We start from the raw sequence: 27,427 nt of genomic DNA, 5'->3' as shown, positions 1-27,427 counted from the left end.
TTCTACATTCAAGCAACGTCCTCTTACAATGGCCACTAGGTATTTTACACACACAATTGACTGTATATACAGTATAACATCGAGATTCCGCTATTAAACATTAAACACAATCATTAAATTGTGAGATGCGTAACCAGAAATGTATTAAATATTCTTGATTTGAAGAGGCCGTCAACCACGAATGACGAAAAAAGAAAAGTTCTGAATTCCTATTTTTGACAATTATTAGTTTATATTTATTAAAATATCGCTAACGATAGTATCTAAATAACAATGAATAACTGAACCTACAACGACAAAAGTCACTCAAATCAACACAATTTGTAAGGCAAAAAATAGAAGAGACTCTATTTGATCAATGAATTAACAACAACAGTTCTAATGCTATCAATAAGATCACATATTGTATTGGAAATACAATAAAAAAATGATTAATTTTCGTCCGTTATATCAAAGCGACATTTAAACAAAACGTATAAATTCATCTTCTGAAATATAATTTGATTAGCATTAAACCTATTGCGAGTTCATGGAAAACGTTGCTTAAAACTTGCCATTTTATATAAATGCAATAGGAAGCCAACAGAATAAAGGGGTAAATAACACAAAAAACACCCATGACTTAAGCAATACGGTAATCACGTTATAAAATTGACACAAGCATGCATACGCTTAGAGCAAAAACGAGTTTAACGGTATTACTAGATTAGCTATATCTACGTATCTTTAGGTAAAATACAATATATGGGTTTTGATGAGATCAGTTTATCCGTGTTTATTAAAAGTTAACGTTAACTTGTTCTGCCAAAACCGCGAGCAATAATAAATTCATATGAGAAGTAATTTACTCGATTTGCAAATAACAACGGCACTATGTTTCTTTTATATGGATGCAACAATTGCGCTTTTGAAGACATTGAAGAGGTAGGAATGAACACAGATATCAACATTTTTAACGATAACTGCATCACTAATGTGATCAATACGCTGTCCACGATATTGCCGATCACAATAACTGTTTATTATCAACGAGAAAAACGAGAATGTTATCTTTACATGTACTGCGATTACTGCGGTTAGAACATTACAAGTGGACTACCAGCAACACATAAATTGAATAAGAACGAATGCGTAAACAATACCAACCAAAACACACGTGCAAATGAAGCTCGAAAGACGGAAATACGACTCATAAAAAACAATATTTTTCCTAACACGCATACTCAAATAAACACAAGTCGCATAACTACATAAATAGACAAAATGCTAGTAAATAGTATCAGTTTTAAATAGATTCATTTGCAAACACTGATATGATAACGCTAGTTTCCAAGAGTGATACATGCATATTAGTGTACGATCATATAAAATGTAGCAATTATACAACGTTATATTACAAACTATGATTAGCTAGAAGATTGAAATTGTTTTGATTAAGTATATCAACAGTATTGTTGTTGCCAAGGTTACAGCCGTCTGTAAACAAAGCATCTGTAAAACAGTTCACATTTTTAAAATGTGAAACGTACGTCTGCAAGTCAAACTTCAATTACAGAAGAAATCACTATTACGATAAGTCGTTGAATTATCACGTTATTTTCAACAATACTCATCGATACTTCAAAGATTATATGTACTCAAAATTTATGAATAAGTGTTTTCCGTTCCTCGTTAATGATCAATTGATCGTCGTTAACGTTTTACATCATAATTCTATCAGAAATGGCATCCGCGTTGATAACTCGACTCCCTTCCAGTCTCATCCTCACGCAAACCTCTTTTATAACCTCGTTCATTCGTTTGAATAATGCCTGCAGAATCGCATCTGTCTCGTCAACCTCCCCGCTCTTATCCCCGCAGAGGATCATTCTGTTAGTGTTCATGAGCATCAGCAATTCCAGCTCCATTCTCCTCCTGATGTACCATCGAAATGGTTCAAGATGAGCGATAAGGGCTTGTCGTATCTTCGGAAGTCTTAGTATCATCCTGGGTCCTTCATTAATCATTTCTTTAATCGTTGATATCCATAAACTTTGCTGTTCCTCATCCAGTTCAGACGCTGCCATCAGATTTCTATCTGGAATCATGTAGTACGGCAACTCTCGGGTATTCAACGCAACTCTTAGCGCACCCAATGCTACATGCAACCAGTGCAACAGACTTCTTTCATGAAACAAAGACTGAGGATTATTTTCCGCTATCCATAAAACAATGTTTTTCAACGTGTAAGATGAAACTTCTTTCTTATGTGGATTTAAAACATCGTTTTCGACCATTTTTAATAGAAAATACAATTTAATTTGAGTTTCATTAAGATTGTATATTAGTTCGATCTCACCGGCGTTGAAACAAACTCTCCATTCAACATGTTGATATTCCCTACCTTTAAATCCAACAGGCGTAAGAAATGCCCCAAGTGATACGACCTGCTGAACGACATCCGGTAGCGGCCAGTGGCAAGGTCTTGCGGCCCATTTAGACAGGATGCTGGGGCAGTGATAACGAAATGCATCTACTATGTCTGTGTGTAATATACCGGACAATGCATTAGGCATTGACGGCCCCGAGCGATCATGCTGTACTATGCCTTTCATGAATTTACATTTCCTACAGTTATGTACAAATAAGTCACTGCTCCGGAGTTTGTGACCATGCCCATCATCACACAACGCATCGGTTACGTTCCGGTCAGTCGTTGTACCGCGTCTTTCTAGTAGCAGTCTACAGTGTCCAGGGTAACTCGTACGACTGTATGATCTAAACACGGTTATCTCTCTAGGAAATTTATCAGCACTAACACAATCTTCTAAACAAACGAAATTATTGCGTACAAACATGATGTCTATATCACTTTCAAGGAAGCGGATCAGCCCCTTAGCCTTGCTACCCGTAATAATAGTCGTTATTGTTCCATTTGTCCGTGCAGTCCTTAGCCTACAGTGCTCCCTGTATGCGTTTCTCCGAACCTGTATGATCTCCAGACCATAGTCGAGCAAGCTTATTACAGTGCATGTTTCAACGGAGGCATTTTCCCACTGAACCTGGAATATTTTTAAATTAAATATAATGTCATATGTCATAAATATGAAAATAGTTTCATTGTCCTCAAATAATAAAAAATAATAACATTTGGATTCATTTACATGAGTTGATTCAATAAACGGACATTAAATGATAAGTGTACTGGAATGTCCATGTATTTAAAACACCAATATATATTGCACTTGTATCAAACTTCTTTACGTAAGATATAGTTGATTACTTGCCCAAGAAGACTGTTTCGGATACCCAATATGCCATCGTTTTTAAAGTATAAATTGTGAAAGTTATACTTATATGTTTATTTGTATGTTCGCGTGTTCTATAATCCGGTATTCGATGTATCGTGTGAACGATAATCGAGTAAAATAACATTATTTACATAAATGAAGATACTCGGGAAATAAATCAATACACGAAGAGTTGATTTATTTCTGAAATTCTTTCGTTAGTACATGTACATACCATGTTAATCTCTATGATCTCAAGTTGTTAGAGAAACAAGTAGTGAACATTTATTAATATGCATCTGACTTTTAATTAATTGAAGCTGCATAATTAAACGTATTATTTTATTAATTTAAGAATTAGTTAGGTGAACAAAGTACTTAACACTTACATAGCACTTCAATGATTTGAACAATCGGATGAAAATGTGATTCTAAGGACTGAACATTTGAAATTTGAATGAAGACATCAGCGACAAAGGCATGCTATAAAACAAAGTATTTTTAAAGTTGTCAACATAAGGAAAGCGATAAATTGTAATTTTTAAGTTTTAGTATTTACTATTGGAACTAAAATATGAATACGTTTAATGGTATTAGATTTAACACATACCAGCCTTTATTAAACTAATGTTCCACCATATAGATTCGTAAAATGTATGTGTGTAATACCATAGGGAGGGACCAACTTCATGTTGGTCGAAACATTGTCACAAATGTGCTTTTCATTTGTTAAACATCAAATGTTTCCATATCTGAAAGCTGTTGCAAAAACAATTCGGAAAAGAGTTTTTGCTTTAGAGAAATTGGTTAATTCCAAGGCCCGTAACTTCGTAAAAATCACAACCTGAACTTGATCTGTAGATCATGTTGTAAGACTCACATACCAAAGAAGTCAGTTTCTGAAAGCGTTCCTGAGAAAATTCTAGAAAAGTATTATTTTAAAGAACATTTCTCAGTCCAAGGCACGTACCTTCGTCAAAAATCAATTGACAAGAGCGAAACTCAACTTTGATCTGTAAGTCAGTTGACAGACTGAAACACTAAAAATTAGTTTTATATCTGCAAGCTTCTAGCAAGCTTCTAGCAAAAAGTCCAATACTAATGTCCATAACTTCTCCAAACATAAATCGAACGGAACTAAACTATAGCTTCATCTATAACTGCTGACGGTATACTCACATACAAACAAATCAGGTAAATAGTTCAAAGAGTTCCGGAAACAAAATCTGAAAACAAGTAGTATTATAAAGAACAATTTCTAAGTGAAAGGCCCCTAACTTCCTCAAAAATCAAAGGACCGGAGTTAAACTCATACTTGATTTGTCAGTAATGTAGAAAGACTCACACACCAGCAAACAGGTAAATATCTATAACCGTTTCGCAAAAAGTCCAGAAAACTGTTATTATAGAGAAAAAAATGTATAAGTCTATTAATTTGCCAAAAATAAATGGAACGTAACTAAACTCGAATTTGATCTGTAACTCATGCATGTAGAATCATATAGCAAACCAGAGGACCTAAAAGACCCAAAGTCGCTCACTTGATATACAAAGGAACTGACCTGTTCTGTGCAGTCCAATAATTAGAACAAATCTTCATCAAGTTTCATGAAGAGTGAACTATAAATATAACGTTCAGAGTACTAACAGGTTTTACTATAGCAATATAAGGATTACTTCCCGCCCTTTTTGGGGCCATGTTTTTCAATAGAACGGAACTGTTTTGGAACTCATCCAATATATCATTACAACAAATATTCTCACCTGGTTTCACGATGATGGGGCAATAAATGTGACTTTTAGAGAGTAACAAGATTTTACTATAGCCATATAAGGAAAAATTACCTGCCTCTTGGCTGCAATGTTTTTCAACCAACGTTAACCATGTTCGAACTCGACCAAGATATCATTGAGAAAAATCTTCTGATTAAGTTTCTTTAAGACCAGAAAATAGATGTGGACTCTAGAGTGTTTACAGGAATCTAGTACAGCCATATATAACCATATTAGGAAAAATGCGCCGCCCAACGGCGGTCATGTTTTTCAAACAATAAATGGGACCTCATGAGTGTTAACAAGGCAAATGTTGACGCCGCACGACGGACAAAAGGCGATCACAAAAGCTCAACATGAGCACATGTACTCAGGTGAGCTATAACAGGTTCATATCTCAAAGCGTTAAGGCAAAACAATTCGGGATACGTAATGCGTGAAGGACAGACAGACAAACGGAATGACATACTTATGGAAAGACGGCCAGTCCGACTGCCATATGCCTACCATCCGGGAGAGCTTATCTTACCAGGTCTTGTTGGCTGGACACACTGCCCTGTCTATGAAACTCTTCTGATTCATCATGTCCGGTGTCACCTTCAGTCATCTAAACGTGCTGCAGTAAGATCTTAGGCACCTGAAAGCCGATTAGTTTTATATAAGTAATCGTTTGAACAATAATGAAATAATACAGTTAATTGTCATGAAATAAGGATAGTTTTATATTTGTTTGCACGTTCAGAAATACTCATGCATTTCCTTCAACGTGTCATCATTGCTATGTTTGAAGCACTTACGTTAGTTGCAGTAATACAAAAGTAATTGAGTGAGCTTTTTTTTCTAAAAACACTAACATGGGTATGAACTTGCGTCGGCTCGTAATAAAGATGCGATTATACGAAACATTTTCAACTTGAACATAATTTTCCTTTTAATTTGCTAAGCTGCCTACAATGTATTTTCTGACACATGATCCGATACTTTTATATACAGACAATCAAGTTAAATGAAGGGAGAAACCTATACGTGTTGCTCTTTATTACGTTGATTTTGGGGATAGAAGTGTACTCTTTAAGACAAATTTATTCCACAGCTTCTTCCTGATTTCAACGGTGTAATAATGGAGTAACTTGCTATTGGATATTAAGCTACTAATAATGTAATTAAAAAAACTCCACTCGATCTAGAGGGAGAATTGCTTTAATGAGTGCTAACATATTGTAATCCAATGCCGATCCGACCAATTCAATTATAATATTATTACCAGCAGTTGTATTGAATGCATTGGCATTACAGAATGAAGATTCCACACCAGGTTACTAGATAAGGAAGCGTGAACAACAGGTTACTAGATAATGAAGCTTGCTCAACAGGTTAGCAGATGTTGGGGCGATCACAACAGGTAAATAAGTATCTAAAAAATCGGGGTTTAATGTTTTCAGATCGTTTTATCAAACATCGTTACATTAATAGTATTGTCTCTTTAGTGTACGCATGTAAATGGTTAATCACCGCAGAATTCTTTTTTTTTTGAAAGAGCATCAATCGTGAAATATTTGTTTCAATATGACTACATACAATTTGGTAATTTCATTTACTAGCTATATCAGTTGTTTTACACATATGTAAACCTTTACGCAATTTATTTCCAATAAGACCAGTTAGTGCCCAGTGTATTATTAAGTAAAATCCTTAATAACCATAGCAGGAAAACATAGTTGATAATTGCACATTCATGTTTCCTATTTGAAAATATACTTTAAGATAAACCTATGTTTAATTAAAAGTTAAGCTATGTAAAATTAAACAAAAATTAAATAAAATGTGCCAAATATTGCATCACTAGAAATAACTAATGCCGTTTAGCTCTTGAAAATATCATGTTGATGTATAAATTTCGAACACAATCAATAATATAAAATGGATAAACATTTCCCATACATGTTGATTACAAAACAATGCACACACTTTTCGAATCTGTGTGAGCGTGAATTTCGCATTGAGAAAAAGGTACAGTTTTCATAATTAACGTTCCAATATGTCTAGTAGGCATACGAACTTAAACATATACGTAGGTTGGAACACATTATTATATATCAAACATAACGAGTTTTCTATATATCAAACGTCTCACGCCCTACAATAACACAGTTAAAATCACATAACGAGTTTTCTATATATCAAACGTCTCCACTGGGGGCTGACGAGGTCAAAGCGTAGTTCGTTTCGCTACGACGTCGGGTATATGTTTTACTACGAAAACATTGTTTAAATACACATGACATCGAGAACGGATTAGTCGAAAATTGTGTTTAAACATGCAAGATTATGCTTTTCTAATGACAAAACTCTGAATTTTAGCACAATGACATTTCATAGGGCTGTTACATCAAATTATAATCCAATATGTGTCTGGTTTATGCGGTTAAACATGTAATATACCGCTGATTTATAAAACCGAAGTAAAGTTTCACTTTTAAAAAATGCAATTAAGGTTTACAACTGTGTTTAAGTGACACAATTTTACAATTTCCATATTGGTCTATGTATCGTTAAGCCACTGGTGTGTTTAGAAATGTGTAGGGCGACCAAGTTATCAGAAATAAAGGCTAAATATTATTATAAGGCATGATCATGTCTCTGACAGTATACGTATATGCCTCGCTACGACAACGCTTTAGCGTGTATGCGTTTCTCACATAAGACGTATTGGTTATCTCTCAAAGGCAAAATAAAGAAAAGTGTTTTTTTTAATACGGAGTCATGGAGTGGCTGGATGTTTCCTTTGAGGAAGAGGTACTTACAACGGCACAACATGATCCGAAGCGCACAGTCGACATGGTTATGCACATTATGATATAATTTAATTCACGACTAGGCCAAAGGAAACGATTAAAATCGAAAATCCATATATAAGATGACAGTTGAGAGTCGAGAACATAATGTCGTCGGTCTCAATAAAAATGACGCATCTTCACCTTTTGACAATCCCTTATACGTTCATTTTGATAGAGACCGACGATAGGTTTTCAGCATACGGTACTCTTTATCAAATAACATTCGATTCTCGTTATCCCCAACTCGCTTATCTCGAAACTCTGCTTATGTAAAAGTAAATACCATGTCCCAACTTTGATCATTATTTATCTCATACGGATTTTGATTTTTACATTGTATATATCAAAGCGATTTTCTTGAAAATCGGTTATCGTCAACTAATTTTAATATGAATTTCATGTTCGTATACGTGATTTTACCTGTAAAATCCACACCTGTAACAGCCGTAAGGTGTGGAAAGTAGGACCCCAATGACATAAATCCGTAATTGCATAATCAATATATCGTTGTAAAGGTGTGGCAGTGGGTTTCTGTCACAGGTTATTGTTTACTGCGTACATGACGGACGGTAAATTTACCTCGTGTTACAATGCGGTTAAGGCCCAGTCTCAATATGATGCCGGCGGAGCCCCAGTGCGTGATCAGGCATCTACCGGGATGAACCGGGACCCTACCGGGATGAACCGGTGCTCCACCGGGATTACCCGTGGACGACCGGGGCTCCACCGGGAAAGTATTGAAGTCCCGGTTGTTTCCAGTGCCAAGCCGGTCATTGTCGGTCCTTCCCGGTAACTCCTGGTTCATCCCAGAGGTATTGAACATTTGAATACTTCCCCGGTTGTCCCCGGTTAAACCGGGGCGTTGCCGCAGCTCTGTCGGGGTCTGATGCCGGTATAGCCCCGGTGAGTGCCGGTATACCGGGGCTCTGCCGGCTTTCACCGGGATCAACCTTTTCGTTTTGATGTTCATGCGCACAGTGAAGCACGGCATCTTTTGCACTGGGCAATGGCAGTCTGCAGTAACTGCAAACTGCATGTGATATGTCCTGAAATGGATACAGAGACTTCGTTGAGCAACCTATACATTATATTTGTACTTCGTTGCGCAACCAATACATACTCTGTGCGAAACCTATACATAAAGCGACTTGTAATTACCTTTGAAACAAAGCATTTGAATAATTAAAACACATGTTCGTAACCTGTTTTGTACTTTAAAATGTGTAATGTACACTGAATCAAAGTAACATGTAGTTTTATTTAATTTAAGTTACCGTAATTGGTAATTTTAACAGAATAACCACCTTATGCATTGCTTCAAATCAAAATATTTCGATTTTAGCTCAAAATAAACTTAAAGGTTGCAACTACGCGCATTTGTTATTAGTTTGTTATTGAAAATAAGTGCCTAACATTACTGGATGTTCCGTTCTCTAATCCATAAACACCAGAAAAGATGAAACTCGCCTGATTAAGTAGTGTATTTACACAATGTTTTCGTAGTAAAACATATACCCGACGTCGTAGCGAAACGGACTACGCTTTGACCTCGTCAGCCCCCAGTGGTCTCACGCCCTACAATAACACAGTTAAAATCACATAATGATTTTTCTATATATCAAACGTCTCACGCCCTACAATAACACAGTTAAAATCACATAACGAGTTTTCTATATATCAAACGTGAATGAATTAGTGTTAGACTTTACCTTCATTGCATTTAAAAATGAAAATAAAATGTAAAAAAAGAAACACTTTTGCGAAAAAATGACTTTACAGACAAATTAAACTCCCTTAACATAGCTAGTAAACAACCACGCATGTTTTGCGAGTGTCCATGTTAAACATTACTTTTAATACACCTGTGCAAACCTGTATTTGTCGAATCTATAACGATTTACTTTCCGTGTGTACGTGACGCGCTTGGGTGCTTCCGTGTGAATTTTGGTGAACTCATAATAGCTGTTAACCTCGACAGTTACGGTGTACATGTGTTTACGTATTATTGGTATTTAATTCAACGTATCGTTTAGGTATTATACGGTTAAGGTAAGCCATGTTTCACCTTACGATTTTAGGTTTAAATTGTATTTATGTTGTGGACGTGACTATGTTTTTTTAAATAAATAAATTAAATACATAAAAACGCGCTGTTTTAGCCCTTACAATACTTGAATTAACTTTGTTGTAATACACAATCGTATTTTTGTTGTTAGTTTTGTTGGCAATAGGAATTTCACTACCATAATGGGCACTAAAAAAATGAAACAGGTGTTCCGTATGCATTTTCCCCTATTCATTTTTTTCCAGATCGGAAATGGTCCCACTAAAAGGAAATACCCGATCAGTATGTTACTATGTGTTAAGGTACTCAAACAGTGTGAAAAACCTAACACATCAAACATAACCAAAATGTAGTTCCCAAATAAGATTAAGGTACACAACACACGTGATCACTTTAGACAGCTTCAGGACTGTAATATTTATTTGAATAAATCAAAGCCGTCGTCATGTGTTGATTAACGTTATGAAAATATACAAAAACATGTCCCTTTTTAATTTGCATCTGCATAATAGAAACCTTATTGTAGCTCGGGGTTCTTTATTTATTGCGATGATTGCCGGGCCATATATTATACATGTGAGCCTCGCTCTGGGAAAACAGGGCTTAATGCATGTGCGTAAATATTCGTCCAGAATAAGCCTGTGCAGTCCGCTTTTTTGTTTAAAGGAAGTTTCTTCTCAACTCAATCCAGTATAGGCGGAAAGGGTCGTCCATGGTAAGCTTTTTCAGACTGCACGGGCTAATCTGGGACGAATCTTTATGCACATGCATTAAGCCCAGTTTTCCCAGAGCGAGACTAATTATTCTTATTCATTGTCCGTATACTACCAGTACCGTAAACCACTTCACGCAAGATTGTGAACTCGCCATGACCTACAAGTTATCAGATAATTGAAACAAATTAGTATCACGAGTTTACGTTGACATAGTACGGTTAAGGGCACATCGTAATCGTGTTCATTTGATTTAGTTTCAACAGACACTATCTATTGTATTATGCAGTTTTGTTTAACCAATTATCTGCGTTGTGATTCTGGACTTATATTATAAGGTATTTCGGAAAACCTCAGCGACACTGTTGAAAGATAATAACACAGATTATAATCAACATTATACTAGCGCAATTTTAACAGCCATATATCAACACATGAAACAGTGTATAGCACATGTTATAAAAAAGAACATTTATACAACAACACTTAAATATTACATTGTGCTTTTTCTGTGGTAAAAAATACAAAATGTTTAATACTAATCAAATAAATTTTCACGCAGATGAATATGTATTTTTAAATTTAACTTTAAAATAGCAATCAATGGAACTCCATAAACTATTTCATGACGTTTGTATTTCGGTCTTATCTACTGTGTTAACTACTGAACACCATAGACATATAATTATCAAAACTTGAATCACCTCCTATGAACGGCAAATGCAAAGTATGTTTTTTTATACATTTTATGGCTAGCCAAGCTTCACTTTTACTGAAGAATAAATAAAAAAGTGAACGTGTGTCTAAAAAGATATCAGCCAATGGCCTTTTGCAGATTATAAATGAATGTGTACATTCAAAAGGGTTCTTCACAAAGCAATTTGGTGTACTTATGTTGAACGTGACGAAAATCTTTAAGATGCTTTGTATTAAAGATGTTAGTACAAAACCAAATATTGTCCGTCTATAAACGACATCAAAACGACGCAAAACAATATTTTGTACAGATTTATTTTGAAACGATTTATAAATTGAAATCGTCGTCATTATTTGACTTAAAATAATACGGACGTTTAAAAGAAAGATAAAAGAGTATGTAACTGAATTAGTGAAATTAGTTTCATCAATTGTTGCATTAACTTTGTTGTATTAATTGAACTGCAACCAATCGAATGGTCATTACTAATGCAGAGCTGATATCATTTGCAGGGCCAGTGTGACGCACTATTAAAGAGTCTTTCGTTGGCCCATGGACATCATGGAACAAAATGTCTCCACCACGAACGGTATAATCACTTTCAATATGATGGCAGCAATGTGTCATAACAACAGAGGCATTGGCTACCAGGGTGATCTGCCTTGGCCAAAATTGAAGTAAGTATACGAATAGTTTTGGGAAAAAATAGGCTGCATGCATTTGCAAAAAGTGTCGTCCGATTTTAGCCTGTGTACACATTCCGCTTTTACGGACCTCTCGGTATAAAGGAGATATCTGCTAAACCAAAACCCGGTTTAGGCGGAAAGTTTAGTCCCTTGTTAATTTTGACGTGACTTCACGCACATGCATTAAGTCAATTTTTCTCAGAACGAAGTTTGATTTGTCTCAAAAATTAAAAACAATATATGCGTAGACATAAACTTATGTACAAGAACTAAACAATCCGTCAACAATAAGCAATAAAATATCGATTTGTAAATAGTTATCTTCACTCTGTCTGCTTACGACATTTTAAATTGCTGTCCATATACAACGTTGCTGTTTGACTATTGATTACAGGAACAAAATCAACCTCGCTTTAGTAAAACTGGGCTAAATGCATGTGCGTAAATTGTCATCCCACTTTAGCCTCTACAGTCCGCATTGGCTAATTAGATACGACACTTTATGCGGATATGTAATTTACCCGTAAGGATATCGCTTCTATCCGAAAATCCAGCTTTTTTCAGAAAGGGGGATGACAATCTACACTTAAACTGGCATATCTGGGATTACACTTTGCGAACACGCATTAAGACCAGTTTTCCCAAAACAAAGCTCATTTTTCTTTACCTACTATGCTTGCAAGTTTATGTCTGTTTACAGGGCCGATTTTGAGTATTATTTAAAGACCACATCCACACACAAGAAAGGTAATATTGTAAACATGAGACTCGGTCTGTAAAAACGAGTATTATTGCATTTTCGTTTAAATGTCGCCACACATTAGCCATGCAGTCCGCGATGAGGAAAGACACTTTCCACCTAAACTGATTTTCGCTAGGAATGGACTTTTAACCGAAAGTAGAATATCAGCGGGAAGTTTGCGGACTTTACAGGCTAACACTGTACGCACATGTAAAAAGCTCCATTTTCCAAGAACACGACCCATATAGCACAGCGGCTAAATTGATTGATTTAAAGTGTTCCAGACTAAGTTTTCCCGTTTTCCATGATTAAATTAACCCTAGACACATTTTTAGTTATTGAGAAGAACGTTTAATGGATTACACAAGATTACTATCGTTAATGTTTGTCATTCAAATAAAGACATGAATTATGTTGATAGTCCCTTCATGTTCTTTATATCCATTTACAGTTGTTGTATTTTAATCCAGACTCCAGTTTGATGATTGTACATGTTCATGGCCGTAAGAGCTGGGCGGGATGTACGGACTTTCAGGCGAGCTATGGAGGCGTATATCACATCGTCTGTAGTCAGTCACGTGACCCAAGGTGCGTCTACCTTATGTTCTGCAGCCTATGCTATTTCAATTGTCATTCTAGAATGTCGTCAGCATCCGTAAACCGTGCACTTAGCAACACATGTGTATGGCATGCGAAAAATGAAAATATGTAAACAAGGTCACTAAAATACACTTGGAAATAAAACCCGACTTCAAAGCATCATTATTTATAACCAAAGCCAATACAAATTAATCATTATTTGATTTAATTACTTTTTAAGTTCACAACGGCTAAGAAACAATAGAGCAGCATCATTATCACTTTTTTAGGCACGAGGCAATAAAACAAGTACAAGTATAGTATCAGCTAAATAATACTGCACGTTTTCTTTGTAAAAAGGTGTCTGATAAAGTAACAAATTATCAAATGTATTGTCATATCGCAATTCCGCATGTGCATTTCCGCTTGTAGTATCAAGACACACCCGAATCTTCTGACGGTGGCCGGAAGTGTACCTGAGGCTCTCGAGTACATCGCAGATCTGAACCGGAACGGAAAATTGGACAGCGTCTGGATAATGGGTGGTGCAGGCATATACCAGGTATAAGGCTTTTAATACTTATTGTTTCTGAAATAAACCTAATACCAAAATAAAAATATGATAATCTGATAGTTATAAAGCCTAATATTCGAGGCAAAATATCTCTTTCAGAACAAACATGAGCATAATGCATGTGCGTATTGTGCTTGGTGTGTTTTCCCAGGCTAATTTCTGACTACACCTTCCTATTGTTTTGTAGCGAAAATCCAACGTATACATAAAGTAACGTCCCTAATTAGCCTGTACGGACTGCGCACATCTGATACGACACTTCATGCACATCTGACACGACACTTCATGCACATCTGACACGACACTTCATGCACATCTGACACGACACTTCACATTAGCCTGTACGGACTACGCAAACTTGACACGACACTTCATGCACATCTGATGCGACACTTCATGCACATCTGATACGACACTTCATGCACATCTGATACGACACTTCATGCACATCTGATACGACACTTCATGCACATCTGATTCACTTCCTGCACATCTGATACGACACTTCACGCACATCTGACACGACACTTCATGCACATCTGATACGACACTTCATGCACATCTAACACGACATTTCATGCACATCTGATACGACACTTCATGCACATCTGACACGACACTTCATGCACATCTGACACGACACTTCATGCACATCTGATACGACACTTCATGCACATCTGATACGACACTTCATGCACATCTGACACGACACTTCATGCACATCGGACACGACACTTCATGCACATCTGACACGACACTTCATGCACATCTGACACGACACTTCATGCAGATCTGATACGACACTTCATGCCAATCTGATACGACACTTCATGCACATCTGACACGACATTTCATGCAAATCTTATACGACACTTCATGCACATCTGATACGACACTTTGTGCACATCTGATACGGCACTTCATGCACATCTGATACGACACTTCATGCACATCTGACACGACACTTCACGCAAACCTGACACGACACTTCATGCACATCTGATACGACACTTCATGCACATCTGATACGACACTTCAATCACATCTGATACGACATTTCATGCACATCTAACACGACACTTCATGCAAATCTGATACGACACTTCATGCATATCTGATACTTCACTTCATGCACATCTGATACGACACTTCATGCACATCTGATACGACACTTCATGCACATCTGATACGACACTTCATGCATATCTGATACGACACTTCATGCACATCTGACACGACACTTCATGCAAATCTAATACGAAATTTCAGGCACATTTGATACGACACTTCATGCACATCTGATACGACACTTCATGCACAAATGATACGACACTTCATGCACATCTGATACGACACTTCACGCACATCTGATACGACACTTCATGCAAATCTGATACGACACTGCATGCACATCTGATACGACACTTCATGTAAATCTGATACGACACTTCATGCACATCTGATACAACACTTCATGCAAATCTGATACGACACTGCATGCACATCTGATACGACACTTCATGTAAATCTGATACGACACTTCACGCACATCTGATACGACACTTCATGCACATCTGATACGACACTTCATGCACATCTGACACGACACTTCATGCACATCTGATACGACACTTCATGCACATCTGATAATACACTCCATGCACATCTGACACGACACTTCATTCACATCTGACACGACACTTCATGCACAACTGATACGACACTTCATGCACATCTGATACGACACTATATGCACATCTGATGCGAAACTTCATGCACATCTGATGCGACACTTCATGCACATCTGACACGACACTTCATGCACATCTGACACGACACTTCATGCACATCTGATACGACACTTCATGCACATCTGATACGACACTTCATGCACATGATTTAGGTCCGCCTTCCCAGAAGCAAGGCTAAAGTGAATTGAGACCATTCGACCACGTGATAAAGTGATATTGCTAAAGTATGTATGCTCGATGCTCAAAATAATATAGCTTGAATTTGTTTAAGCATCTGAATTCGGGTGACACAAGCTACTATAATAACGTTTGTTGAGCATTAACGTTCCAAGGGGATGGTTAGTCTAAAACCTGTGAACGATTCTATAATACTGATGTGTTATGTACTTAAAAGATGCCTATCTTACCTGCAATATGGTCGAGTCTATTTAAATAGGGTTTAATTGATTTAATTGATGGACTACACGTGTACAGTAGCGCCTTCTTTATCCACTCTCTTAGACGAGTCTAACAGTTGTTTTGTTTACTTCAGGAGTGCCTGTCTCATCCGCTCTGTGGACGAATCTATCTCACTCACGTGTACAAGGACTTTCCGTCAGACACATTTTTCCCGCCTTTTGATGACGACTTCCGAGAAGTAAAGTAGGGATTACATGTCGCATGTGCGGTTTAAATTTCAATATATTTACATACTTTGTCCAGTTATCTTAACGAGTTTGAAGAAGTTAGTGAAGCATTTAAATAAAAAAACTTTATAAACACGAAGTAGTGCTAATTATTAAATTATTAGTTGTTTAAAGGCTATAATTGGTGAAAGACACAGACGGATTAATTAAATCACGATTACACACGCGCTGAAACGTTCCATAATTAACTTTTTCAGAAACGACGCCACTTCCGATACCTATCACGAAGAAGACGGTATTTCTTTCGAATTTAAAGTATACCAGAATATAAGGAAATCCAACACTTCTATATAATTGATACACTGATGCCAACTCAGTGTATTGCTACTAGTGTTTATCATATCCTAAATAATCAGTTAACGTGCTGAAACTGTATTTTATCTTTACTAACAAGTTGAAAATAAGCGTTATTTAAAGGAAAGAAAACACACGAGCATTAATCTGTAAAACTGGGTTTAATGTATGTGCGCAATTTTCTCAGGCTAGCAATGGAAGACACGGTAAGCTTTGATGAAACTTTTCTTTAAAATGAAGTCTCGTGTTAACGAAAACCGTTTTCAAGCGGAAAGCTTCGGCCATGATTAGACTTTTCGGACTACACAGGCTAATCTGGGAGGACACTTTCTGCACACACAATATAGTATGTATGATACATTCAGGTCGGTTTCGTAAAAGCGTGGATTTGATTGTGAGGCAGAGAAATATAATATTTCATTTCTGAACATAAACTATGCTATCATTGTTACAAATGTGTGCTTTGTACGTCAATTTGTTGGTTTATACCTAAATGTATGCTGCGAAGTTGTTTGCGAATTGACAGACCATTGACACGTGCCTTCAAAAGCGTTCCACACGATAACAAAAATTGTTCTTTTAAACTCACCAATATTATTGTGTTTGTTTACTCAACTGTACGTTGATGTTTGTATGTCCATGTTTGGTCTGGTCCATGTATAAGTATGTTGATTATTAAATATTAGATTGTTTCGGTGGTGTTGCTAATGATGATTGATGCCTGTTGATTCGGCTGACGGGTCATGGTATATACACCATGTACATTGTACGCGACCACAAGAAAACAGCATCATTCGCGTTGTGAAAATTCAAAAGACTAACTACTTCACATTGTCTAAAAAGACAACCAAACACAATTCACTTATAATGTATATGGTAAATAATCTTTCGTGCTTTAAAGTCGTTTTTGTATGACTTGTCTCAAAATATATTCCTGGAGAGTTATCCGAACATGAAATCGAATGCGTTGGAACTGAATGAGTACTTGGATCCAGAACATACACACACGGCTGTAAATCACGGGTGCCACCTCTTTTTAGATGTATAAATAACGACCAAATGCTACGTTCGCGTTTACGCTAGGTACCTGTAGTTTTTAAATACACTAATAATTCTACAGAAAAAGTTGGTTACATATAGATAATCAACATATTTCGCATAAGTTTAGGAATCGGCCGATGAAGTACGAATCAGTGAAGATTTGTTTAACCTTAACTTTACAGAACCAAACATTGCAACCAACGCTGAAATTTGATGCCCTTTATAAGTTGCAACATTGTTGAGTTTTTATAAGTACATTGATATTTTGCTCTGGGCAACTAGCATATTGCAATCTAATTAGATCCGGTTTCGTCCTTCATGTACGTTGGAGAATCCCCACAGTCTAACAGACACTCCAGTGGCCTGCAGCCGGGGGATAGAGTTGTCATGTTGTCACCTAGACTCATGGCATAATTAGTAGAGATAGTTATGTTTAAGGTTAATGTTTTCAATCTTGATGTTTTTCACGAACGCGAACATCAATAGGTTATTAATATCAAAACAGAACATAATAAATATTTCAGACAATGTTTACAACTTGAATGCATGTTTGTTTCTTTGTTCGTTTCGGATCACTCTGTGAATGTTTTTCTCAATCAATGAATATAATGTTCATATAAGCAATCGCTAGCAATACCAAAAAACATAGATAAAATTTCGTTGTCTTTAGTATTAACGTAAAACATGTCATGCCTAAAAGTATATTTTTATTGTTGTTGGGCATTTATAATCGCTATTTGGGTACAGTTGATTTGGCGATACGTGCGTTTATAAAGAATAATTTAATTTTAACGCATTTTGAAGAAAAAAACAACATTTTAATACATCACATACATTGAATCTGAGGTTCAATAAAACAAACATAAGAATTTGTTTTATGAAATTCAATGACAAGGTGTATACATGTTATTTTTTAAACTGCTTTTAACAAGTATGACTTGATCAATTAAATTGGCATGAAATGAAAACATATGTTGTCGAGTATCTTGAATGACGTACTTTCTGGTAATCTTATGGTGAAATGTTTGTGTTTTAAAAACCGATATATGTTTTTATCCAGTAGTTGCGATAACTTTGAAACATAACGTCAAATATGTGATCCTAAAGTGTATTTAACCCATAACGCGTTGTATTGACTGTTGACAGGCGTTAATCAAGCTTTGGTCAATTTGCGTTATGCTTATTGTGATATAGATGCATCCTACTGTATTCTAGAAACAATATGTCTATGGCGTAAGGGTGTATTCTAGAAACAATATGTCTATGGCGTAAGGGTGTATTCTAGAAACAATATGTCTATGGCGTAAGGGTGTATTCTAGAAACAATATGTCTATGGCGTAAGGGTGTATTCTAGAAACAATATGTCTATGGCGTAAGGGTGTATTCTAGAAACAATATGTCTATGGCGTAAGGGTGTATTCTAGAAACAATATGTCTATGGCGTAAGGGTGTATTCTAGAAACAATATGTCTATGGCGTAAGGGTGTATTCTAGAAACAATATGTCTATGGCGTAAGGGTGTATTCTAGAAACAATATGTCTATGGCGTAAGGGTGTATTCTAGAAACCAATATGTCTATGGCGTAAGGGTGTATTCTAGAAACAATATGTCTATGGCGTAAGGGTGTATTCTAGAAACAATATGTCTATGGCGTAAGGGTGTATTCTAGAAACAATATGTCTATGGCGTAAGGGTGTATTCTAGAAACAATATGTCTATGGCGTAAGGGTGTATTCTAGAAACAATATGTCTATGGCGTAAGGGGTGTATTCTAGAAACAATATGTCTATGGCGTAAGGGTGTATTCTAGAAACAATATGTCTATGGCGTAAGGGTGTATTCTAGAAACAATATGTCTATGGCGTAAGGGTGTATTCTAGAAACAATATGTCTATGGCGTAAGGGTGTATTCTAGAAACAATATGTCTATGGCGTAAGGGTGTATTCTAGAAACAATATGTCTATGGCGTAAGGGTGTATTCTAGAAACAATATGTCTATGGCGTAAGGGTGTATTCTAGAAACAATATGTCTCTGGCATTTGGGATGTTCAAAAGAATTGCCCTTAAAAATATTATTGAGCATGTGCTTTAGTCAACTTAATTTTATTCTACTTGCATATAGGCAGACAGAACAAAGGTTTGCGTCCACGTCAATGCAGCTCCGAATGTCAGGGCAATCGCTCGGGAACGGAGGACACACTGGTCATAAAAAAATCAAAATGTCAAGTAATTTGCGTTGAAAATTCCGCTCAACGCAATCGTTCAGAAATTAATATATATTTACCTTTTTCATTTTAAAGCGGGATTATACGATTTTGTCAAATATTGATGAATTTATATAAAATGTGTAAACAAACTTATTATATATATATTTCATGTATCTATGGACATAAGTACACAGGTATGGTCTATTAGTATTCGAAAATTCCACGTTGAGCGTGATTTGTCATCCATATTGAACAAAACATTTTTCTGTTCTTATCAACTACGCTGTCAATAGGGAAACAAAAATGAGAAACCCCCAAAAAGTTGTCTGGTATTTTTCATTTAGCAGACCTTCGTACGAGCTCATATTTGCAGTCGATGACAAAGAAACATATACTTAAAAACTAGGTATCGATTTTAACATGGTGTTCGTAGAGCAAGTTCATGCAGTTATCACCATCAATTTTATTGTTTATACCATTTAACTATGTGTACACCAAGTGAGGCTGTAACTACATGTATAATATTTCGTACTATTCTCCCTTTACTTGAACTATTGTTTTTCTTCCCTATTATACCAAGTTGACTCGCCCATCCTTCTAAATTGGATCAATTTATTTCAAAAATTAGGGATGTCTAGAATATTTATTTCTATATTTAGAATATTTCATACAGAAATGCCTTTAAGCAAAAGCGAAGACCCAGATGAGACGCCGCATCATGCGGCGTCTCATCTGGGTCTATGCTTTTTACCAAGGCCTTTTTTTCTAGACGCTTGGCATAAATGGGTTAAAAGCAATTTATACAAGACAACGTACTAAATGCTCGAAATCATGTTTCATGCTAAAATTACTTAACTACATGTATGTAAAATGTTGTGTAAATCATTTGAAAGATGCCGAAAGGAAATTTTGAATATCTTGTCTTTAATATAAAATTAATATGTCATATTTAAAATAATGATACATTTAAAGTAAAGTTCACAGTTATATTTTGTGGATATTTTAACAGGTGTCGTGGGAATGTGGATATATTAAGATTATCTCATTCAAACATTGATTGTATTTAATGGGACCTGTTCACATTTTGATAAATTTACAAAATTGATAAAAAATATTGTTTCATAATTGCAAATTTTTGTTGAAGCTATGTTTTATTTATAAGGAAACAGTAATAATGGACATGTTATGCTCTAAAATATCAATTGTATGCATCTTTTAGACGATTTAAAAACCTGAAAATTCTAAAGCGCTACAAAGGCGAAACGATTTTATAATAAGGAAAGTTCTGTTGTTATCGTTATCATATTGTTGTTATCCTTATTATAGTGTAATCGTGTGACATTACAAGGATTACCTATATAAAGTTTAAATTACGTGCATTATCCCGTCATAACGATTGGCCGAATTTGCTCCAAGGCTCAGTGGTTCGAGCCCAGGTGAGGATAACGTTTTTTTTATTCTTCAATTTTAACCAATTTATGCCTAGTGGACTCTCCCATCCTTCTAAATTGGACAAATTTATTTAAAAAAATAGTGATGCCTAGTATATGTATTTCTATATTTGGAATATTACTTACTGAAATTCCTTTAAGCAAACAGCGCAGACCCAGATGAGACGGCGCATCATGCGGCGTCTCATCTGGGTCTACGCTGTTTGCAAAGTCATTTTTTCAGGACGCTAGGCATAAACGGGCTATTTTTTGTTTTAACTGAAACTCTTTTGTTCCGATGTTTACATGAATTTAAAGAATTAGTTCGCAAACTTCAGAACATGCCAAAATCTGTTAAATGGTCCGTTTAAGTCATGGATGGTAAATACTTATTAGGACGTGAGCCGTGTATGAGTTCAACAAACAGGAGATATTTGCTAATCCATAAGAGCTTATTGCAAATAAATATTATCACGCATGTAAAAGTCAATTTGCAATTTTAAAGTTGAGCTGCTCTTTCAGAAAAGGGGGTTTAATACATGTGCATAAAGTGTCGTCCCGGATTAGCCTGTGCAGTCCGCACAGGCTAATCAGGGACAACTCTTTCCGCTTTTATGATATTTTTCCTTTCAAGAAAGTCTCTTCTTAGCAAAAATCTAGTTTAGAGGGAAAGCGTTGTCCCTGAACAATATGTGCTGACTGCACAGGTTCATATGGGACGACACTTTACGCACCTGCATTAAACTCCCTTTTCACAGAGCATGGTCCAATTTTAATGTATCCCTTGTCTTTGATTTCATGTTTTCCCATTTAAATATACGCTTAATCTAGTACGCACATATCCAAATGTATATGTTGAATACTATAAGCAAGAATCACAAATTAATAAGCCTTGGTTTTATGAGAAACCCATGATCCAAATATTTAAAATAAGTATTATCAAAACACTGTGTAATTTTCTTTCTGTTATTATATCTGCAATGTGGACCCCAGTACATCGTATACTCTGTATAAAAGCCTTTTATCAAAGGTGAGTGTATTTTGCAACACTTTTCACAGACAAAGTATGTTCATTTAACAAATACAAATAGTTCGAGAAGCGGCCTTAAATACATAAAACACAGTTTAGGAATTTACAGATATTTACGGCAAATAAAAGTTTACAGCTCCTGGTCTCAGTCTGAAACGAATCGATTCGTTTTGTTTAAATTAACAGCATTCTTGAACAACTGGGCTTAACGCATGTGCGTAAAGCGTCGTAATAAATAATCTGAGCAGTCCAAACAGGCTAATCAGGGACACCACTTTGCGCCATTATTGGACTTTCGTTTAGAAAATACTTCTTGAGCACAAACAATTCCCTAAATGCGGAAAGAGTTGTCCATGATTAGCCAGTAATTACACACGCAGAACAAAGATAACACTTTCACTACATGCATTAAGACCAGATTGTTTGTTAAAATAGTCTGTCTTTAGAACACACAGAAAGTATTGTATCGTATTTGATAAACAATTGTGCGAATGTAATAATTTATACCACTGAAATACAGTTCTTAATAAAAAGCTGATCGAAGAGTATAACGACGAAGAAACGTGAATAGCCAAGGTTGATATTAACATAGCGTTAGTAGTCGAAGTAATCCTTATTGCATCTCTCATTGAGATCTCGAACGATCTTCTCGCACGTGCCGAAATCTCGCAAGTCATCTGGTATCACTATGACGATGTTGCTGATGTCATTGCTGTTTGGATCCCTCAGGATGTAGTGGTTCCCCTAATTGTACAAATAAACATAATTGCAGTGCTTTGTGAAAAAAGGGTTTAATGCATGTGCAACAAGTGTCATCCCAGATAAGCCTGTGCAGTCCACACAGGCTAATCAGGGACGACACTTTCCGCCGAAACTGAATTTTCTCTAAGAAGAGTATTTCTTTATAATAAAAATATCATAAAAGCGGAAAGTATCGTCACTGATAAGCCTGTGTAGACTGCACAAGCTAATCTGGGAAGAAACTTTACGCACATGCATTAAACCCCCTTTTTATAGAGCACGACCCATATGTAACATGTAATATGTCTCATTTGTCTATATATTAAGCGTATACTCAACCAAACCGTTGAGCGTTTAATATCTAGACCTCAGATTTCCTACTTGCCCCGTACAAATCGATAAGCAACAATAATCAAAAAAGTTGTTAAATCGGTCGTTCAACAACAACAAAACAAATGTGTCCATCGTAGATATTAACTGCGTACCATGGAGTGCTCCGAGAGCCCGCAGTTGGTCGCAAAGGTCCGCAAGGCTTCGCTGTTACAGTCGTCTGGAAACCGAAGAGGTGGGTCCGTCGACCACCAGGCTAAAAATACATCAACAACGCCGGGTTTTAGCCAGTATTAAAAATGCCGGGATGGGGGATTGCTGGTGAGGATGAAAAGAGGCAGTGTGACCTTATAGATGAACATTTGTCGATTTTAAACGGTTTATATTGTAATTATTTCATAGAGGTGTGTACACTTATGTACACGAGCATAAATTACCTGCATGAACATTTTGTTGTATTGATACTCGTTTAATTTCTTGCAAGCGTAGAACTATTATCATATGACTCGCGTATGAACTATACCGCAAGCGAAGCAACTGACAATGCAAGTCGTGTTCTGAGGAAACTGGGCATAATTCATGTGCGTAAAGTCTCGTGCCAGATTAGCCTGTGCAATCCGCACAGGCTAATCAGGGGCGACAGTTTCCGCTTATATGACAATTTTTTTAAATGAAGTCTCTTCTTAGCATAATTCCAATTTAGGCGGAAAGTGTCGTCCCTTATTAGCCTGTGCGGACTACATATAGCCTGTGTGGACTGCACATGATAATCAGGGACGACACTTTACGCACATGCATTAAGCCCAGTTTTCTCAGAACGCGTCTCATAGTGTGCGAATAGACAGGCTGGCCAGCAGCTACGCTTGCCGCGGTCCGTTCATGAGACCACGGAGCCTTGCTCGTTATATCGGACAGGTTGGCTCCTAACCAAACAACGCACACTGGTCATATATGACATAAACCCCATTTTCGCATGGCGTTGCTAAAATGATGCCCAGCAGTTGTCAAAGCGGATTTTAACAAATGTCGCCCCCCACAATCGTTATATCAATATTCGACTTATATAAACTTATATAACTAAAAAAGAAAATTGAGTCTTAAAAGTAGCACTAATAGAAGCAAGAGAATAATCAGTAACAGCAGTAGTAGCAACAATAGCAGTAGCAGAAGCAGTAACGGTTGTAGCACTAAAAAAGTGAATGAATTGCAATACAAGTCTTACCTGTCACTACGGAGATCATAAGACCTAGGACGAAGAGGAAAACCACAGCCTTGCTCATCTTTGTGGACTAACAGGCACGGACAGACAAGCAGTGGTTTAACTGAACATCAGTGTGATCAATTTATAAATCATTTCCTACATTTACAGCCAGTAACGGACATTCGCACTTAGGCTATTACAGGAGTATGCATGTTTTGCTTTTTCAAGTCCCACTATTTTTTATTGACGCTAGAACGTGTCCTCGATCGTGTATGATTAAAACCTACCTACATTTATGTGTTCTCCAAAATATACAGTTTTGTGTGAAGCATTCATATCAAAATTATAATATTTTTTAATATTCATGCAAAGTTGGAAATGTTCCATTTGGTCATTTTGGTATTTGAAAAATCAACATTGTATTGTTAGTAGTGAAAACCGAATTAAAACAACGTAGGCCTTAAAATAGTTAACAAACGTAAGTGCTGTACGGCCTCATGTCTTTCGCATGCGGCTAGATTTTTATTAAACAAGGATATAGGACTTGACCAGTTTGTCTTGATATACTAGTGCGGTGGTCTACACCGACACAGCACTAGAGGTTTCTAGTAGACAAGGGTCGGCGGATGTGTTTACTTCCTTTGCAATAATAGAAATTAGATGTGCATATGCAATACCAAGACGCGTATTATTGTTCTATTCTCTATAAAAAATATAATAGTTTTTAACATTATATTAAATAAATTAACATAGTAGGAACTATTCAATATTTACATAATTATATTATCAATAAGTATATGATATTTATTTTAGAGGTGTTGCATTGTTTTGCAAAAGCAAAGAGACGTGAAAGCAGATTGGTTAATGTTTGGTCCCCATATTCAAACTATCTTCATATAAGTTGCGAGCAGTAATTTCAAATTGATTTTAAATTGTATGCATCGTTACGTTTGGATGGTTAACTTTCACAGTGGACAACGCTAAATGAAAACTGTTTACATGGTAACGTTCTATTATATCAGAGAGCTCTTGATGCCAATGGAACACTCAATGGGATAGTCGTCGAAGCAGGATGCGATTTTATGGGTTAAAATTGTATTGGACATGGGTAACACTCTTTGAATGCCATATGTTCATTATTTAATTTAAATCTCGATAAATATCACATACAAGTTTTTCCTTTTTATAACTTTATAGTAGAAATTATACAAAGGAGGAAACTGTTTTTGAATCCAGAAACTCTATCAGGAGATAGTTGTCTTGATTTTGTGAGTCGCGTTCTGAGAAAACTGGGCTTAATGCATGTGCGTAAAGTGTCGTCCTAGATTAGCCTGTGCAGTCCGCACAGGCTAATAAGGGAAGACACTTTCCGCCTAAACTTGATTTTCGGCAAGGAGGGACTTCCTTGAAACTAAAAATACCATAAAAGCTGAGAGTGTCGTCCCTGATAAGCCTGTGCGAACTGCACAGGCTAATCTGGGATGACACTTTACGCACATGCATTAAACCCAGTTTTCTCAGAACACGACTCTTATTAACAACTTTTATAACATAACACGCAGCATAAAAATATACTAAATTAACAGGGATTACCGTATTAGAACGGTCAACGCAAAGAATCGGGGATTGAAACCGGTTTGTAAATTAGCCGATCCGAATCAGGTTCCTCCTGATTTTGAATAACACACAAACAGCACACTGATAACAATTGACAAATTATATTTGATGCACAGAGACCATTAGACCTTATGTTTGATAAACAGAGACCATTGGACCTTATGTTGATGAACAGAGACCATTAGACCCTATGTTTGATGAACAGAGACCATTAGACCTTATGTCTGATAAACACAGACAATTAGACCTTTTGTTTGATGAACAGAGACCATTAGACCTTATGTTTGATGAACGGAGACCATTAGACCTTAAGTTTGATGAGCATAGACCATTAGACCTTATGTTTGATGAACAGAGACCATTAGACCTTATGTTTGGTGTACAGAGACCATTAGACCTTATGTTTGATGTACAGAGACCATTAGACCTTATGTTTGATGTACAGAGACCATTAGACCTTATGTTTTTCTCCTTCTCCGGTATACGAAGCAGTCACCGCTTTATCTTTTACCCCATACCCTGAGGTCTGAATAATGAATATCATAGTTCGTTTTGGGGCGACTATTTGCTTGCCTGAATCCACTTTTTCACGCTATTGTTGTTCATGTTTGTAATTCCGTTCTTGTACGATGTCAAGGTAAGAAAGAAGTCAATCCAATTTATATAAGCTAGATTGTTTCGTTAGCCCCAGCTTGTATGTAACATTCTCCGCTATCCTGGTAGAACGAGTACCTGATATCTACGGAGAAGATCTTATAAAGGCTCCCTAGCTCGCAAGGGATACTATGGAAAAGACGTTGAAAACATACATGCATATAATACAGCAGACAATTATGTGACCGCGTCTCTTAAACATAGGTTTATAGAATCTTCATATCATACGTTTGTTTAACGAATTGTATAACGTTTAGGCTTGTTACACTCGGGGTAGGTGTTCCAGTGCAACATACGCAGTGACAGCTAACTGCATTATGATACTCTACACAAACGCAAAATATAATCGTCTTTATGTACGGGGGCTATGACGTTCATCTTTGGAGCGGGATAACGAATGTAGGCGCGGTTTGACACTGGCGGCTACCTTCCGAAACAGCTAGATATATATCGAGACGCGTTCTGGGAAAACGGGGATTAATGTATGTGTGTGAAGCGTCCTTCAAT

General features: G+C 36.4%; 3 protein-coding genes across 5 annotated transcripts in view; 1 reads left to right on the top strand and 2 right to left on the bottom strand.

Annotated features, from left to right (window-relative positions):
• Positions 1 to 416: 416 nt before the first annotated feature.
• On the bottom strand, positions 417 to 5,681 carry LOC127863911 (uncharacterized). Its single transcript, XM_052403600.1, has 2 exons — positions 5,572 to 5,681; positions 417 to 3,041 (listed from the first exon to the last, which is right to left on the bottom strand). The coding sequence occupies exons 1-2, from the start codon at positions 5,647 to 5,649 to the stop codon at positions 1,701 to 1,703; spliced, it is 1,419 nt and encodes a 472-aa protein (XP_052259560.1). The 5' UTR covers positions 5,650 to 5,681; the 3' UTR covers positions 417 to 1,700.
• Positions 5,682 to 13,236: 7,555 nt separating this feature from the next.
• Positions 13,237 to 16,703, top strand: LOC127863912 (dihydrofolate reductase-like). Its single transcript, XM_052403601.1, has 4 exons — positions 13,237 to 13,370; positions 13,794 to 13,923; positions 16,219 to 16,323; positions 16,570 to 16,703. Exons 1-4 carry the CDS (start codon positions 13,264 to 13,266, stop codon positions 16,624 to 16,626), a joined length of 399 nt encoding a protein of 132 aa, XP_052259561.1. The 5' UTR covers positions 13,237 to 13,263; the 3' UTR covers positions 16,627 to 16,703.
• Positions 16,704 to 22,452: 5,749 nt separating this feature from the next.
• The window catches only part of LOC127863910 (uncharacterized), a 142,757-nt gene continuing 137,782 nt past the window's right edge, over positions 22,453 to 27,427 (bottom strand). The window contains exons 1-3 of one of the 3 annotated variants that reach the window (XM_052403599.1): positions 24,671 to 24,800; positions 23,604 to 23,704; positions 22,453 to 23,121 (exon numbers count right to left, since the gene is read on the bottom strand). In XM_052403599.1, the coding sequence (XP_052259559.1) occupies positions 22,972 to 23,121; positions 23,604 to 23,704; positions 24,671 to 24,728 (309 nt within the window). In that variant the 5' untranslated portion in view covers positions 24,729 to 24,800 and the 3' untranslated portion in view covers positions 22,453 to 22,971. Of the gene's footprint in view, positions 23,122 to 23,603; positions 23,705 to 24,670; positions 24,801 to 27,427 lie in introns of those variants that run through there. The other 2 variants (XM_052403598.1, XM_052403594.1) reach the window with 2 other exon arrangements.

The sequence above is a fragment of the Dreissena polymorpha genome, unplaced genomic scaffold (genome assembly GCF_020536995.1).
Source record: "Dreissena polymorpha isolate Duluth1 unplaced genomic scaffold, UMN_Dpol_1.0 chrUn058, whole genome shotgun sequence".
NCBI lineage: Eukaryota > Metazoa > Mollusca > Bivalvia > Myida > Dreissenidae > Dreissena > Dreissena polymorpha.
This window is presented reverse-complemented; position numbering and strand designations above follow the sequence as displayed.

Coding starts and splice junctions, on each gene's coding strand:
- LOC127863912 (XM_052403601.1), top strand. CDS start 13,264: ATGATTGTACATGTTCATGGCCGTAAGAGCTGGGCGGGATGTACGGAC. Junction 13,924..16,218: donor GTGGTGCAGGCATATACCAG/GTATAAGGCTTT, acceptor TGTTTACTTCAG/GAGTGCCTGTCTCATCCGCT. Junction 16,324..16,569: donor TTGATGACGACTTCCGAGAA/GTAAAGTAGGGA, acceptor TAACTTTTTCAG/AAACGACGCCACTTCCGATA.
- LOC127863911 (XM_052403600.1), bottom strand. CDS start 5,649: ATGACTGAAGGTGACACCGGACATGATGAATCAGAAGAGTTTCATAGA. Junction 3,042..5,571: donor TGTCCAGCCAACAAGACCTG/GTAAGATAAGCT, acceptor AAAATATTCCAG/GTTCAGTGGGAAAATGCCTC.